The sequence below is a fragment of the Prinia subflava genome, chromosome Z (assembly GCF_021018805.1).
Source record: "Prinia subflava isolate CZ2003 ecotype Zambia chromosome Z, Cam_Psub_1.2, whole genome shotgun sequence".
Classification (NCBI taxonomy): domain Eukaryota; kingdom Metazoa; phylum Chordata; class Aves; order Passeriformes; family Cisticolidae; genus Prinia; species Prinia subflava.
This window is the reverse complement of record NC_086283.1, coordinates 90,608,941-90,624,852: the sequence shown is the minus strand read 5'-3', so window position 1 is coordinate 90,624,852 and position 15,912 is coordinate 90,608,941. Positions and strand designations below refer to the sequence as shown.

At 43.1% G+C, this 15,912-nt stretch overlaps 2 protein-coding genes across 23 annotated transcripts in view; one reads left to right on the top strand and one right to left on the bottom strand.

Moving 5' to 3' along the window:
• The first annotated feature begins 2,094 nt into the window (after nucleotides 1–2,094).
• The window catches only part of ESM1 (endothelial cell specific molecule 1), a 74,215-nt gene continuing 60,397 nt past the window's right edge, over nucleotides 2,095–15,912 (top strand). For 6 of the 21 annotated variants that reach the window (XM_063421651.1, XM_063421647.1, XM_063421650.1 and 3 more), the window contains exons 1-4: nucleotides 2,095–2,552; nucleotides 2,750–2,821; nucleotides 4,101–4,141; nucleotides 6,957–8,611. The gene's annotated coding sequence lies outside the window, so the exon portion shown is untranslated. Of the gene's footprint in view, nucleotides 2,553–2,749; nucleotides 2,822–3,988; nucleotides 4,029–4,100; nucleotides 4,142–6,956; nucleotides 8,612–15,912 lie in introns of all 21 variants that reach the window. The other 15 variants (XM_063421657.1, XM_063421656.1, XM_063421655.1 and 12 more) reach the window with 12 other exon arrangements.
• Nucleotides 8,609–14,041, bottom strand: GPX8 (glutathione peroxidase 8 (putative)). 2 transcript variants are annotated; one of them, XM_063421644.1, is made up of 3 exons: nucleotides 12,220–13,938; nucleotides 11,329–11,590; nucleotides 8,609–9,361 (listed from the first exon to the last, which is right to left on the bottom strand). In XM_063421644.1, the coding sequence occupies exons 1-3, from the start codon at nucleotides 12,424–12,426 to the stop codon at nucleotides 9,198–9,200; spliced, it is 633 nt and encodes a 210-aa protein (XP_063277714.1). In that variant the 5' UTR covers nucleotides 12,427–13,938; the 3' UTR covers nucleotides 8,609–9,197. The 2 variants fall into 2 exon arrangements, with proteins under 2 accessions (XP_063277714.1, XP_063277715.1); XM_063421645.1 differs by lacking the exon at nucleotides 11,329–11,590 and having other exon boundaries at nucleotides 12,220–14,041.

The following is a 15,912-nucleotide window of genomic DNA, read 5'->3' as shown; positions in this document are numbered from 1 at the left end:
AAACACTGGTCTGATAGGTAACAGTTCAATACACTTCACCTGAGTGTTGCTGATTTATTGAGTGTTCAAGCGAGCTGGCTTTGCAGTACATGCCAGAGTCTGCTGTGAGGCAGGGTTAGGATATTTGGCCGTGCTCGTTAAACGTTAGTCTTGTAGGAAAAAACTCACATTCAGTTAAACGAGCAACTGAAGCATTGCAAACAATCCTTTGTGAAGCTATGCTAGCAGTGCCTTGTGTGCTGTTTGTTTTACAGAAAGCATTAAGAAGGTGCTGAGTGACCCAGCCACTTGTATGCTGGGTGTGCTTAGTTGTGCCCTTACCAGCACAAAGGGAGGTAATAAGGTGTCACTCTTTTGAAATAGTTTTGCTTTGATTTGGCAAAACAACTCCATCAACTGATATTTGATTATTGCTTATTACACATGCGTCAATAAAAATATTGTCCTCTGTCATCTTGTTTACATGGTATTTTTTTTCTGTAGATGTGAAGTGTGCAGCTTCAAATTAGAATTAGGTAGGAAATATGAAATTATATTTGAAGATTTTTACAGAAGAATAATTTTTTAATCGGTTAAAGTAATTATTTTCCAACGGAAAATTTAGAAAAATCTCTCCTGGTTTTTAGAAACAGTGAAGAATGAAGAACACTTCCACCATAGTTTAAAAAGTGGTACTCTGTTTCTTACTCTTAGAAAAGAACACTTTTAATACTCTTTCTAACATCCAAAAGCTAGAAATAGGAAGAATGTGGTCTTTTCCATTCTGTGTGCCTGCATGTCTCTTGAAAACCTGGGTGGTATCACCCCAGATTTTGACACTATGACAGGGACTGAAAAATAATGGTTCTGAACTTACATTCAAAAAAAGATGTCACCTGTACCAGTAACTCTTCTCTTTCTACCGCTTTTGATTTAACTAGACCCTATCTTTCAAAAAAAAAAACCGTGTTTTGCCCTTTTATCAAACTTGTGTTCGGGTTTTCTCAGATGAAATGAATGCCTAAGTATGTGTACTATCCCTCCGGCAGGCGAACTCCATAAAACACAATAGCAACTCATCTGCTGGCATTAGGCGACTCTTCACACTTTCTCCTACAACTTCTCCCTTTGCCTGTCGCGTCAAAGCGAAGGAAAGCAGGTTATTTGTGGAGTCTGTAGTGTAAGACGGTGATGAAGTGGTGAGGCTGTGTTCGCGTTTGTTTTTGGAGGCGTGCGCTGGCCATTTGCTCGGTCTCGTCTGAGAGCACGGCAGGCATTCCGCTCCCGGCTTCAGAGAGCCTGGCTTGAGCGCCTCGGAGCGGCGCTGCCCCTGACCTCGCTCCCTGTGCGGGCGTGCCCGGCTCCTCACCGCGGGCAAGTGTCCTCAGTGGGAAACAGCTGCTGTGGGATGTGAGGGGGTTTGTGTGTTAGCATGTGCTGAGGAGATGGGCAGAGAACGGCAACAAAGCTGGGGAAGGGTCTGGAGCACAAGTTCCGAGAGGAGCAGCTGAGGGAACTGGGGGTGTTTATCCTGGAGAAAAGGGGGCTTAGGGGTGACCTTATCACTCTCTACAAATGCCTGAAACGGGGCTGTGGCCAGGTGGGGGTCGGTCTCTTCTTCCAGGCAACCAGTGACAGGACAAGAGGAAATAGCCTCAAGCCATCAGGTTTAGGTTGGACATTAGAAGCGATTTCTTCACAGAAAGGGTGATTAGACATTGGAATGGACTGCCCAGGGAGGTGGTGGAGTCAATGTCCCTGGCGGTGTTTAACAATGGACGGGATGCTATGGCACTTAGTGCCCTGGTCTAGCTGACTTGGTGGTGTTTGGTCATAGGCTGGATTCCATGACCTCAGAGGTCTTTTCTAACCTAATCGATTCTGTAAAGCTGTGATTCTGTGAAGTTACCCTAGCCCCATTCCCGAGGCAGGGAGAAGGGGCCGAGTGATGGCAGCCCCAGACCGCGGCACAGCCACCGGACAGTCCCGGGGTCACGGCTGGGGCGGTGGCACAGCGGCCTCGGCGCGGCGGGCAGCGGCCGCCCGGGGTGTCGGCCTGGCGGGCTGCCCGTGCCCAGGGCCGAGCCAGGGCTCCTTGGCACCGGCCGCCGCCGTCGCCCTGCCCGCGGAGCGGCGGGACAGCCGGGTGCTTTGCCGCCAGCCGGGACCGCCGGGGCTTTGCCGCCAGCCGGGACCGCCACGGCTCAGCCCGGTCCCGCCGGCGGGACGGACAGCGCTTCCCGCCTAGGCGGGCGCGCCTGCGGGATGCTTAAAGGACGGCGTGCGGCGCCAGGGACGGTGCGGTGGGCGGCGGAGAGGCTGGCACCGCCTCCCAGCGGGGACCGGCGCCCCGAGGGCTCTCCGGGCTATAAGTTTCCCTCCGCACAGGTTTCCTGAGAGTAGGCTACCTGCCAGGCACCTGCCCGGAGCCTACCCGGTGGGAGGGATCCTGCTCCAGATCAGGGGACCTCAATTGAGGTGGCGACAGCGGCTTCAGCCAGCCCCGGCGGACGACGGAGCAGAAATTGGAAAACCCGTCCGGGGACGAGCAGGAGGGATGAGGACTTGCTTTGGTAACAGTGCCCCGTGGGGCTGCAGGGGCTGCCGGTGCCTTGGGGAGGACCGGTCCTCCTCGGCGTCTCTGCCCTGTCCCGGAGGCCGTGGCTCCCGGGGAAGACTCGCCAGCCACAAGGCTGGATGGAGGGTGGTTTAGGGTGAATCAACTGAGCTGCGCGGTTGCTAAGTGTTGTGTCTCTTTGTTTTTTTCAAGCATGACGCGATGAGAACGCTTAGAAAAGACCTGAAGTGGAGCAGAGAGCAAAGCCCACAGAGAGCGGCTAAGGTAAGGACAGGCACAGAAGTTTGCACTCGTTTGTATGTACTGAACTGAGAGTTCCATGGTACATTTCTGGGGGAGGGAGGGAGGAAATCGTGGAGAAGAATTGATTTTGAAAAAAACCCCCACAACATGTAATTTTTATTCTTTTCTATTAATACTTGCGACACTTTCTCAAGTGCAGTATCTGCAGTGTCAGAAAAACACAAGTTATGGTCAATCTGTTCAGGGAAGGAAACGAAAACACCTTTGGGCTTCTCTCCTGCTGCACTAGAGGGACTGCTTACTCTTTAAAAGCAAAAGTTACCTGACCTGGTTGAAGGAGTTGTATAGAATTGTGGAGCTCTCTTTTCATGGGCACTGCAAACTCAGTTACATTTAGAGGATGGTAAATGATAAAGGACACGACAAAGAATTCCCAAGTACAGTAGAAACTTAGGTAGGAAACTTATTAATCACAAAAATAGTTGCTGAACAGTAATCAATAGGTAAAATACAGGCAGCATGTGTCTTAAGGAGTTCACATGAATCACAAAACCAGGTAAGGCTGTAATATACAGACTGATGGAGTGGGAAGTGAAGGTGTTGGTGGGATTGACCATACTGAGAAACACTGAGGCAGGAGATAAACAGTATGCCATTAGATATGACAGTATAGAAATGTAACCTCTAGCATGCTGAGAATATTGCTTCAACATATGTACTTTATGTAAGTGATCCTTTAGGAAAAACCCACGTTGCTGCAGTGAACAATGACTGAGCTCTGGGAGACAAAAGTTTGGGTTTAATGATGAAGGGGAACTAATGGCCAAAACTGAAGAGAATGTAACAGTCTGGCAGTGCATGTTAGCTGGCTGTTGTCCCTGATGTGTCCACAGCTGCTAGCTGCACTCCATATTGTTTCATTCAAAAGCATCACGGAAAACTCAGAGGTGGCCTCCTTTTGCTGTGGAACAAGAAGAACTCAATTAGCCAGTACTTTCTGTGGCTGCTAACAGCAGCAGCACTCAAGGAAGTAAATGTTTTATGTTTTGTTTTGTTTTGTCTTGTTTTGTATCGAGTTAAGATTTATTTTGAGTGATTTAAGACCAATTCTGGAGGAACAAAGTGAAGGCTCCAAATACAATATTAATTGGCTTTTATACAGTGTCTAACTCGGTACCTCCTTTCCAGCGTGACTTCAAAGGACTTTCAATCAAAATGGATGTTGGAGGTAAGAATTTTACCTCCATCCAGACTAAATTTATAAGCTTCAATCCTGAAACCTTTCTTTGTTCTCCAATAGGTGGTTGAAAATAGAGGTACGCTGTGGCTTGTAACCTACAGGTAAGTTGGACTACAGAGTAACCAAGGGTAATTCTAATTTCAAAAAAAACTTGACTACACTGAGTTTGAGTCTGGGCTCATGTAGACCAATTGCAGGGTTGCAGCAGTGGCCATAAATGTCCCACGGAGAAAAGGACTGAAGTGTATGTAATACAAATTAACCAGTGGATGTAACACACTACACTGGTATTCCTACAACTGACAGAAGAAATTGTTTGCAACACGATCCAGTTCCTTTTGGACAGTCTGGGAACTCCACCCGGGGTTTATACTACTGCTCTTACTCTGGCCTTTCTGAGTCAGACACTTACCTGTGACATTTATCTCTTGACACTACATACTGTTCGAACTTGTATATGCCCATGTATGAAACATGAATTAAAACAGGTGAATTATGCTGAACTTAGGTAAAAAATAAGGAATGTTTCCAGGCATATTATTTCAGGAGGCATCTCCCTTGTAAGGACTCTGTGTCTGGTAGGCAGTGTATTGCTAGTTGACTGCTGTACCTAATACAGCAGTCACTGCTACACTGTCACCAGCTGCAGGGCTGGCCCTCCGCTGTTTCCAGGCAATTCTTTTGGAAGACACTGGGAATCATGCAGGAATTCATGCAGGTGGTGCAACTGTGTGGGATGGGGTGGCAGTGTATGTTGGCTGCTTGAAATTCTGACAGCAGCTAACATGCAGCTGCTCTCTTTTCCCACATACCTTGGTCATCAAAATGGAGAGCTACTACTTGTGTATAAGAAATATTTTTTTTCTCCTGATTATTGCTTTCTTCGACTGTCGGGCAAATACAGGTGGTATCTTGTATTTCCATTATTCTAATAACAGTGAGAGTTTTTGATTGATTTAGATTCTGATGTCCATCTACTTTTAGATACCAAGGTAACAGGAGGTTTTTAGATACCTGAACCAGGTAAATACTTCAAATATTTCAAAAAATTTAAGCTCCTGGTAGCTTTTTTTAAAGCAAGAGCAGCACAGTTGAAAACTTCACATGCATTTTAAGTTTGATCTTAATTTTTTAATAGTAACATTTGGAAAATTAAGCCTGATAGTTTTTCGAGAGGTGTTTTTTGTTTGTTTGTATTTAATTGAGTAATTAGAGTCCCCAGTGGCTTAAAGTCACTTTCACCAACTTCCTAAATACTACATCTAAAAAATAATTACCTTGCCATTGTATGTGATTTAAAAAGTCAGCCTTAGAGGTTTTCCTCTCACAGTGCTTCTCCCAATAACTTAGTTTGTTAACATCAATGCATTAAAACAACTGCACATAATCTCACCAACCACACAGTGTGAACAGGACCTAGCACTATACTTGGAAAAATAAAGGCTGGAAGCACATTGATCTTTTTAATTCATGTTACACGGGGAGCTTCTGTCAAATATGCTGCCACAGCCCACAGAGTGTTAATTTTATTGTCATCCTGGCACTTTAGGCATCTACAGGGTGCTGAAGAAAGTCTTTGTTGTTACTTGTTTTATCTAGGTGCTGCTGTGTGTGCCTTGGACAGCGATGAGAAAAAGCACTGGTGTTGGTGAAGGTGTGCAGAGTCACAGCTATCCCACTGGTGGGTGTGGTGATTAGGCAGTGTAATGTTAGTTAGCTGTTCCTCACACACCAGCAACTGACTACACTGTCAGATCAGCACATCACTGTCGAGACAAGAATGCAAACTCTGCTGTTATAAATATCTCACAGGTCCCTAGCTGGTCCACTGCCTGCCTGGTTCCTCCGACTGAAGGGAGCTGTGCTAGACTGAGTGAATGCAAGGATTAAAATAAAGTGTAACTGAGAGTATAGAAGTAAATGTAGCTGTATTTCATGCAGCTATATAGCTACTCTGTTTTTAAACAGTCTGCTGAATTATGTAAATATTAAGTGACAGTTTCAGCTTTGAACCCTATGTGAGTTTGTTTCTCTTACAACACTAAGTGTTTGAAGAAACATTGATCTATTGACTCAGCAAGCATTTTACTTGAATTTACAAGTGTAAATGTGTACTACTGGTGACTGAAATGGATTTAGAGTATTTTCACTCCCAGGCAACATTTTGGAAAGAGAAGCTCATAGTTAAATGGTATTTGTTTGAGAAAATAAGGATATGTCAGACCTAAGGAGTGAAGGAAGTTTGAGACGGGAATGGTTAGGATGAAAAATGAAAAAGGTTATGCTCAAATGGAAATAACTTTAACTCTCATGGACTGACCTTTGTTTAAGTATCATAGGGGGTAGATTAATCTTAAAATGGTGGGATTATTCAAGAATCCAATAAATAGGTTTCAATCTGTTTAAAATATTGGAGTTTGTATTTTTATATGTTATATTTTAAATTAACTCCAAGTGGATATTTATGTAGACATGCATTCACACTACTTTCATGGCTTTTTACTGTAGGTAAATTTTTTTTGCATAACAGTATTCTGACTTTCATTTTATTTATTTGTCTTTTCAATTTTGTGTAGATTTGGCCATTAAAGATGCTTTATTTTTGCCAGGTAACTGGTAATGTACTTTTAACAAATAAGAGATTAGTTTATCAGTGCATAAATATTAAAATATTTATATTATATGAGAAGAGAAGGCATATCTCCTGATGTATGAGTAATACAAACACACTGAGTTTTTGTTAAGGAGGAGTGTTAATTTTTTGACGAATGTTAATTAACAGTAAATTTTGAAAAACTTAAACTGTATAGACTCAGGACTAAAATTTCTTCAGAAGATGGTTGTAGTGCATTGTGACTAAATTGTGAAATGAGAAGTTCCATGACTGTTTTCTCACACAAAACCTTCTTTTTCTAGGACTCTGGAGTGAATAAGATTCAGGAAGCCGTGAGTTAAATAATTCTGTCTGCTTGTTTGCTAATATCACATGCTATTTCTGAATACCAGGAAAGACACTTGATCTTAATGCTGGCATTGAGATTATACTGTGTCCTCTTAAAAACAATATGAGCTATAGCGAGAGAGTCAAAAACAAGGTGTCCACATTTCCTTCCCTCCTGATACATTTCAAACAAAAAATCATACTGCACTGTTCATCTTGAGTGTTTTAAGGACCCAGGTGAAATTTCCCATATGCTGAATAACTCTCAGGCAGTACCAGGACTAAATCAGGCATTTTTTCCTGTCTTCCATTAACAACACCCAACATTTCTTTATACCTACCCTTTTTTATTGAAAAACCAGGGAGCTTTGGCAGTTCACATGAACAGACATGCATGTTTTAGACCTGTACCTTTTCAAGGTAATAGATCCACCTTTTATGGGCAAAACATTTTGTCCTGCCACTTAGTTCCACAGACCACCAACTGCTCCCAGTGAGGGGAGAGGGTCCATACCTCAGTTGTCTTCCTGCTCCATTGAAGCAGCAGAGATGTGTGACAAAAATCACCTGACATGTCCCACTAGGTGCTCTCACACTGTACGTGCAGTAGGAGGCAGGAATAAAAGACAGGACCTCAGCATAAGGACAGGCACTGTCTTGACAGGTTTGATGTGGAATCTTGCAGGATAATGGCAACAGTGCAGAGGCTGGTCTAAAACACCAGCAGCAGGCTTGTTTGGTCTAATGAGACTTTTACATAGTCCTTAACTGGGCTCTGCAGTTTAAAGTGGACAAAATTGTCATGCATTAGGTTTGAATTCTTTTTCAAACATATGTTTGTCACTATTGAGTGACTTTGTTTAATCTTCCTCATCAGTACCAGTACTCAATATTCATAGATTTTTTTTTCTGTGAAATTCTCAATTAATTCAATAAATGAATGAAAAAACCCCTCTTTTTGAAAAATTGCTTTTGAATTTCTCTCCTTTTTAATACACACGAGTGGCTGTCTTTACTGGAAAAAGTTTTGAACACTTTAGGTATTTTCAATCAGTGTTAGTCTCATGAGAGAACAGCACTAAGTCTATCCATCCTTTTCATATAGAAAACTCTGCTGAGACACAGGTTTTTCTCGTTTCTATTGTCTCAGCCCTCCTTCAAGGCATGGACAGCTGAAGTGAGATTTCTTACTCATTTACTAGCTCTTTTCATTCAAACAGATAAATCAAAACCCTTGGCAGTCTGTAATAGAGGAATAGACCAGAATTGGAAATGGGTTAGCAGTTACATGCAGGACAGGAGACATTGCAAGGTGAGAAGAGTGGGGTTGACCCACGAGCCTGCATCCTCTTCTTTTGGCTCTTCTTGAAGATTGCCATTTTTTTCTAGGGATGAGAGGTAGACGGGTGGCTGGGGAACATTGTTTTGGACTGTCTCAGAAAGATGTCTGTTAGAGTGCCAGGCTGTTGATTTTTGTTACCCCTTGAATCCCTGTGTAAGAAACCATGAATATTTACACAGGCCCTGCCTTCATCCAGGTCAGAAGAGAGGGAATCCAGCAGGAGAGGAGCTCACATCTGAAGCATTGTACTGCAGCACAAATGTATGAGGAAGGCTGAAGGCTTTAAAGGTATTGTAAAACTGAAATGTAAAATGATCAAAATGTGCAGCAAGCAAGCAAACCTTTTTTTTTTCATTTTTTTTCAGTTCTTTTAATAATTTTGTTTTCTATGTACAATTTTTTTGAAACTGGCAGCTTCACAATTCAGTAGTCTTCCTTGAGAAGATAATGCAAAGCTGGTATCTTCAGTTACATTTGTGTCTAGAAACACTGCTATGGATGTCTCTGGGTCCCGTGTCTTTCAAAACAGGGCAATTATGCGTTAATGGAATATAAAATCTCTTTGTTACTGCTAGATGGGGAAAAAACCTGTGTAAATACTGAGTAACTTATCAATAAACCTTCTTTGTAACTATCTACCTGCTGGTGACCATTTTAATTAGCTATTGTCAGCAATTCAGACAAAGAAATCATAAACCCCTTATGCAAATTGATGGTCCCTACCTGCAAGGTACTGAGTGCCTTGCCATGTCAGTAACCTCAGTCGCTCCTGAGGCCACTGCAGGAGTCAATCCAGAATTTACAGACAGATTGCAAACACCAACATTTCCCAGGAATGTAGAAAGGCTGTATACCCCGGTGTTGAATGGCTTTTTCATAGGTCTTCTCTTTTCTTCATGATAATCTGCCTGATTAATGATCTTACTTCTGGTTTGATACTTTCTATTGGCTCTTCAGGTCTCCAGAATTTCACAACTTTACCCTCGGGGCTGACAAGGTACTTCCAGAAATTCCACCGAGGCTCTTTTTTTGAAGAATCTGTAAGGATGAAATCAGATATATTTAGTGACTTACACCTGGAATTGTCTCCAGGCCCCACACTGAGTCTTTGACTATTTATGCTGAAGTAATCCCACCATATTCTTTGCTAGTAGTCTGGGCATAGATTTACTGATTGCTGCTAATGATCTGAAAAGCTGAGAGTCAATGATGCTCCCCCATTCCTGTGAAACTGTTCAAGGGTTCCTATTTTACTATGCTATACTTCCTAGGGAAGAGGATACAGAGGGCTGCACATTTATTCAGGGGATCCCCAGTTTTATGTCAGTTTTGGGATGTGAGATGGGAACAGGATGTTGTACTGATGATGGCTTAATTAGGCTGCCTTCACAAAAAGCTCCAGTAGATTTTGACTGGAGAATGCGTGTTTGGTTGGGAACGGTGCTGAACCCTAAACTGATGTTTTGAAGTAGTGGATTGAAGTTTGGCACCACATGTATGCTGTAAGTGGACTAATTTTGCACTAGACTATCAGACAGTGCTGTTGCCATCCTGTTGCCATCTCGTTGCCATCCTGTAGTCACAGGCACAAAAGGGTGGTATAGCCTTCTGACTGTTGAAACAGCAGCATGAAGAAAACAGGTACTTTAATTGAAAACACAAAGGAATTTAATGTGAAACACAGCAGTAAAGGAAGAGAAAAACCTTGTTTCAGACTATTGAAGCACCAAAGAATCTTTCTCCTTCTTGTGGGTGACCAGCATGTCAAATAAGAAAGTGCTGAGTAAATTTTTTTTCTTTTTAGGTATGAATGTTTAACACTGATGGCACTGATATTTAGAATCTGGATTCATCACACACAGTGGGTGCCTTTGTGCTCTAGTCTCCTCTATGAAGAGCTGAGAGAAAACACTCAATAATTCCACTGGGGATCTGGCAGCTCAGGGAGATTGTAACCTGAGGTTTTTAGCAGCATGCCTAAGAGGAGGTAGGAACAAACACAGTTACAATGACAATGGTGACCACTTAAACGATTCCTCAGTAAAAACAAATTTCAAGTACAAAGTACTTGAGGTATCACAGGGCATATGGCATGTTGCCCTGTAGAAATATTTCATTTAGATATTGAGGTAATTCTCTGACAACAGACACTATGAGAGAATGAAATAGACTCTGAAGGCAATGAGATGGAATACAGTTTTGGGCTTTCTCCTGATTTATTTTCATGGTAAAATGGTGTGTTAGAAAAGGGGTTTTTAAAAGCTATTTTTTCTTTCATGTATCAATAAAAATATATCAGTTTCATATATCAAAACCTGGTTGAAGCTCAGGAAAATTCAGAGAGCAAATTCAAGTTGGCTTTGAGTTTATGAGATCTTTGGTCAACTGAAGGGAGAGAACATTTCATTCTGCTTGTGAGAATATGACATTCTAGGTCTGTAAGTTCTCCCTGTATTCAAGTAGGATTCTGCAGGTCAGGCCCTGAACTTCACACGACAAATTAATGCAAATCAGTGGTTATATATAACCAGTATATGTAAACCCACTTTACAATACAGTTTACATAAAGGTGGACATAGGACCCAGCTAAAAAATCTCATCTGCATGTGTTTATATAAAATCTTCCAGTAATTTTATGACCCCCATAACTACATTTTTGTCCATAAGAAAAGTATTTTTTAAAATAAAAATTACATATTTTGGAATGGGATTTTGTAGGTGGGAGTTTCTAGCTCTAGCATTTCTAACAAAATGGATGTTTCTGTCTGGGCTGGTCAGAGCAGGCTTTTTTCATAAGTAGTGAGGAGAAACTGTTGTTTTCAGGACACAATTATTTTGCCCATGTTTTTGATATCCAAATTGAAATGAGAGTAATTGTATGCGAAGTGCCTGTTGCTCTCTGTAGCTTATGAAGACTTCAGTGTTTCCTGACAAAAACACACAGCCTGGATTCAATGAGAGTACCTTGGTTACAGGCAGCTTGATACATAAAATAAAACAGTTACCTATTAGGAATTTAAAGGCGGGATCTGCTTCTGATCCTAGGATCTTGATTTTGTGGAAAACAGGGAACGTTACTCCATAGTTTCCTTTGGCAAAATGTTCTATTTCCTGGCTTGAACCAGGCTCTGATTCTCCGAACTGGTTGCAGGGAAACGCCAGCACAGTGAAGTGGGAGGGACCAAACTCTCTGTGCAGCTCTTGCAGTGCGATGTAATTTTTGTCTGTGTACTGGCAGTAACTGGCCACGTTTACAACCAAAGTTGCCTTCAGAAAAATAAAGTTAGAATGGTAAGGAAAAAGCCTATAGATGTTGTAGAGGTCACAATTAAATCTTAAAATGGCATTTCTCATTATCATGATGGTTCCTGTCGGAAGGCAAAATGTAATCTGTCTGATCATCATTTCATTAAAAGACATAAAGATGAAAGCAGCTGAAGATATTTACTTTCAGACAATCTGTTGTAAAAACATAGTAAACTGATAAACTACAGCTCTGTTTAAATATCAGCAACTACAGCTCTGTTTAAATACAAGCACTTAAAAAAGCAGATATTTAGGACATGCACTAAGATCAAATTTACTAGATAAACTTCCAAAATCCAAAACCAACATCCCTAAATAAGATTAAAAGCCACTTATTTGCCTGTTAGGCTGTATTGGTCTATGCTAAATAATATAATTTATTTTCTTGATTTGCTAGATCTAATACTTGATTCCCGGAGCAGGCCTACATAAAATAAATTTTCTCCAGCTTACGGTATGAAGAACAGGAATTTAGCACACATCTGCCAAAAACTCCCATAACCAAACATTTTATTTACCTAAAAAGGGACACCATTTTTTTTTTTTTATCAGTATGGATTCAAGACAGAAAAAGCAAAACAATAACTTACTTTCCCTCTGTATTTCTCCAAGGAAATGATCCTTCCTCGTGAATCTTTGACTTCAAAAGAATAAAAATCTTTGCTTTTAGGTTTAAAAAACCTGAGTTGCAGCAGGCAGAGAATGGTGGTGCACAAAACCATTGACAGGAAGACAACACAGACCCTGGTTTTGGGCACTGAGTATTTCAGAGGATAACTTGTTGAGAAAGGCTCCATTTTTGAAATCTTTGGAGAGGAGCCGGGGCAGGCCTGGAATGTGAAGGAGGAGCTGAAACATGAGACGCTCAGCTCAGACCGGAAAGAACAAGCTGCTCATTTTTTGTCCCCGTTGCAAAACAGCTGTTACATATCACAGTGCCTGCTGGGCTTCTGAGCTCTTTCTAAAGTATCGGGATCTTTCCAGGGGGGCGAAGAGGGAAGGGAGGAGGGAGAAGAAATGAATGAAAAGGCTGTAACTATCACCTAAGGAGGCTGATTGCTCTAAACAACCTGTGTGAAATACTGCAGTGTGTGTCTGCACTGTCTTGAGAGCTGCTGGGGGCAAGAGTGAGTTTGCCTGCAGCTCCAGCACATCCCCTGGGTGAGCAGGAGGCAGCTGTGTTATCAGGCAGACTTGGAGAAGCAGCCTGGGGGACAGCTGGGCAGGTAGAAAAAAGGTAGGGTGGCTGAAACCACCCTGTTCACAAACTCAGCCCTGCATCTCATCAGCTGCTGTGGGATCACAGGCAGCTGTGTAAAACCCTATTCAGCACTTGGAGTGGAGAAAAACTCCTTGATAATAGGCTGTCATAAAGGAAGATAATATAATGTGGGGTTTTTTTTTTTTTTTTTTTGCAATGAGAGTGGGGATGATAATGGAAAATGAGTTGTTTTCTTAATTGCTACTGGCTACCTGGCAACGAGCTGTACTGAGATGGTAAGATTGAAGGTCTGCATGACAGAGTTATCTGAGAGTCTCAAGTATAAGCCAAGCTCCAGTGGTGTTTTGCTGCTTGTGAGTCTCTGCTTACTCTCTTTTCCTTCCAGTGCAAACCACCATTGAAGAGTCATTTCTGTCTCAGTTTTATTTGTCACCCTGATTTTTTGCTTCACTTAGATGATGCATTTTAAAGGACAGAAACAGAAGGGACTTCTTGGTATGCAAAACCTAGAACCTGGTTGTTTCTTCCTTTTTAGTGACTCACTACCAGTATCATTGATTTGTACAGTATCATAGTGATATGTTTAACTCTTTCTATAATCTCTAAATCCATGTTCATTTTGCTTAGGAAGACCATAGGGACAGTTTCACACTGCTCTTTGTAACATAGAGATGCTTGGGAAACACTGTGAAATTTCAGTATTTGTATCTGAGGGCGTGTTAGGCTTTGTCTTTGCCTGGCAGTGAGGCTTGTGAGCATGGTGTTTTGATGGTGGGGAAGAAAACCCACAGACTTTTGTGCTGAAACAGACAGAGCTGTACTCAACAAGCAAGCACAGGTGACAGAGGATGACCTTAAAGTCAAGAACAAACGTGTCTGGTTACAGAAAATCCATGCAACATCCTGAGGTCTCAGCTCTCAAGTGTTTGCAATTTGCATATAATATAATTTCAGAACTAAATAAAACAAAACTTAATATATTATAGTACTGGTGTACCTAATAATTACCCAAAGCCCATTAGCTCTGCCTTCTTTTGCTACGCTAAGCTAAAACCTTGCTCAAAATCTGTCTGAAAACCAAAACATGTTGTTTCATATTGTTTGGGCTCCAGCCTTTTGAGTTGTGATAGTTTTTCAGGTTTTATGGTTTTCTGACACAAGTTGCTCTACGAATGAATTTGAAAAAATGCAAATAAAACCCTCAATTTAATATTTTCTTAGTATCCCTTAATATATTAAAAAGTACAAGATAACATTAAAAATAATGACATGAGTAAGCTGCAGTGGTGGTGAGAAGGTTCAGGAATCAGAAGAGATCTAAGTCCTTTTTCAGATGGAGATCAGAGAACCTGCCTGGTCCCAGACAAAAGGTGGGTTTGCCCAGTGTCCCTTCTCAGGAACCACCAGACCCCTAAACCTACACTGCTGCGTGGCTGAAGGTGCCTTGGGTCCTCAAAAGCCAGTGATGCAGCTTTAGTGCACGAGTGACACAGATTTAGGGGTTGGTTGGTTGTTAGTTGTTTTTTTCCCTGCCAGGCTTTCTGTGCCAGCGTTGATTCAGCTGTACTTATCTGAACAGAAACCTTTGTTTTGCGCTGTTTTCCCCCGTCTGCTCACTCCTCTTCTGGCGTTTGACCGCCTGCCGGAGCCGCACTCATCCCAGCATCCGCGGCTTCGCTCCAGGGCAAGGGCAGAGCCAAAAACAGCGCCGAGGGTCGGGACGGGCCGAGCCTGGCTGATCCTGCTCGGGGCAGGCTGGCCCCGGGCACGGCGCTGCGGGTGGAGGAGCTCCGGCACACCACGGAGCAGCACGGGCAGCCGGGCCAGCACGCAGAGAAACACGGCCCGTGGAGAGAGGATGGCCCCGGCAGGGATTTCTGAAACAATTTCTGATTTCTGAGGCAGGGAAATGGTGCGGAGGTGGGAGTCGGTGTTCCCCGTCCCCGCTGCCGGGGCAGTGCTGAGCTGCAGCCGTCTGCGCAGGCAGAGCAAGCTCCAGCACAGCATCCTCACAGATTTTTTATTTACGCCGAAGTACTGGACCAAGTCCGGGGAAGGGCAATGAAGCTGGTGGTGGGCCTGGAGTACAAATCCTGTGCGGAGCAGCTGAGGGAGAAAAGGAGGCTCAGAGCTGATCTTAGCGCTCTCTACAAATGCCTAAAACGGGCTGTGGCCAGGTGGGGTCGGTCTCTTCTTCCAGGCAACCAGCGACAGGACAAGAGGAAATAGCCTCAAGCCATGAGGTTTAGGTTGGACATCAGAAGGAATTTCTTCACAGAAAGGGTGATTAGACGTTAGAATGGACTGCCCAGGGATATGGTGGAGTCACTGTCCCTAGAGATAACGAAGGACTGGGCATGGCACTTAGTGAAATGGTGATGTTAGGTTATGAGCTGGACTTGATGATCTCAGAGGTATTTTCCAACCTAATTGGTTCTGTGATTTTCTCAGGGGCACGCTGTTGTCATGAAAGGAAAGCTGGGCCCACAGTTCCCCTTCCCGTTGTGCAGACAGCTTAGGGCAGCAGGCCATTACAGACAGCTGACACTGAGTGGGGTGAAAGGAAAGAGGAAAAAAAGGGGCTCATCCCTAGCCAAGCAGTTCCTGTGGCAGACTAGCCTTTTTTTTGCTCTGTGATGTGGGGCACACAGGAATGGGTTTAAGTTTCACTGGACTGCAAGAGGGCATAGGGTTTGTGCCAGCACCTTCACATCTGGAAAAGTTATCAATGACTGACAGAAGGGCAGGAGAGCTCATAGAGCCTCTCTCATTTGCTTCCTTCTGCTTCTCCTTTAGTGTATGTGCAGCTCCTGCAGACCCAGCTGTAACTGCAGAACTGGATCAGCCTGCAGGCCTGGATTTGGTGTTGTGTCCACTCACAGGGGGAGGAGCTTTCTCAGGGTTGCTGTTCCCTGAGATTCTCCTCGGGGTTGCTGAGGAGATGTAGGTATGTAGGGTTTTCAAGCTTTTCTTGCCTGAAAGGTCCCGTGCCAGAGCCAGAGAAGACAAACAGAGTCTGCCAGTCCGTGCCTCCAAGGTTGTTTATTCTTTCATTATCTCT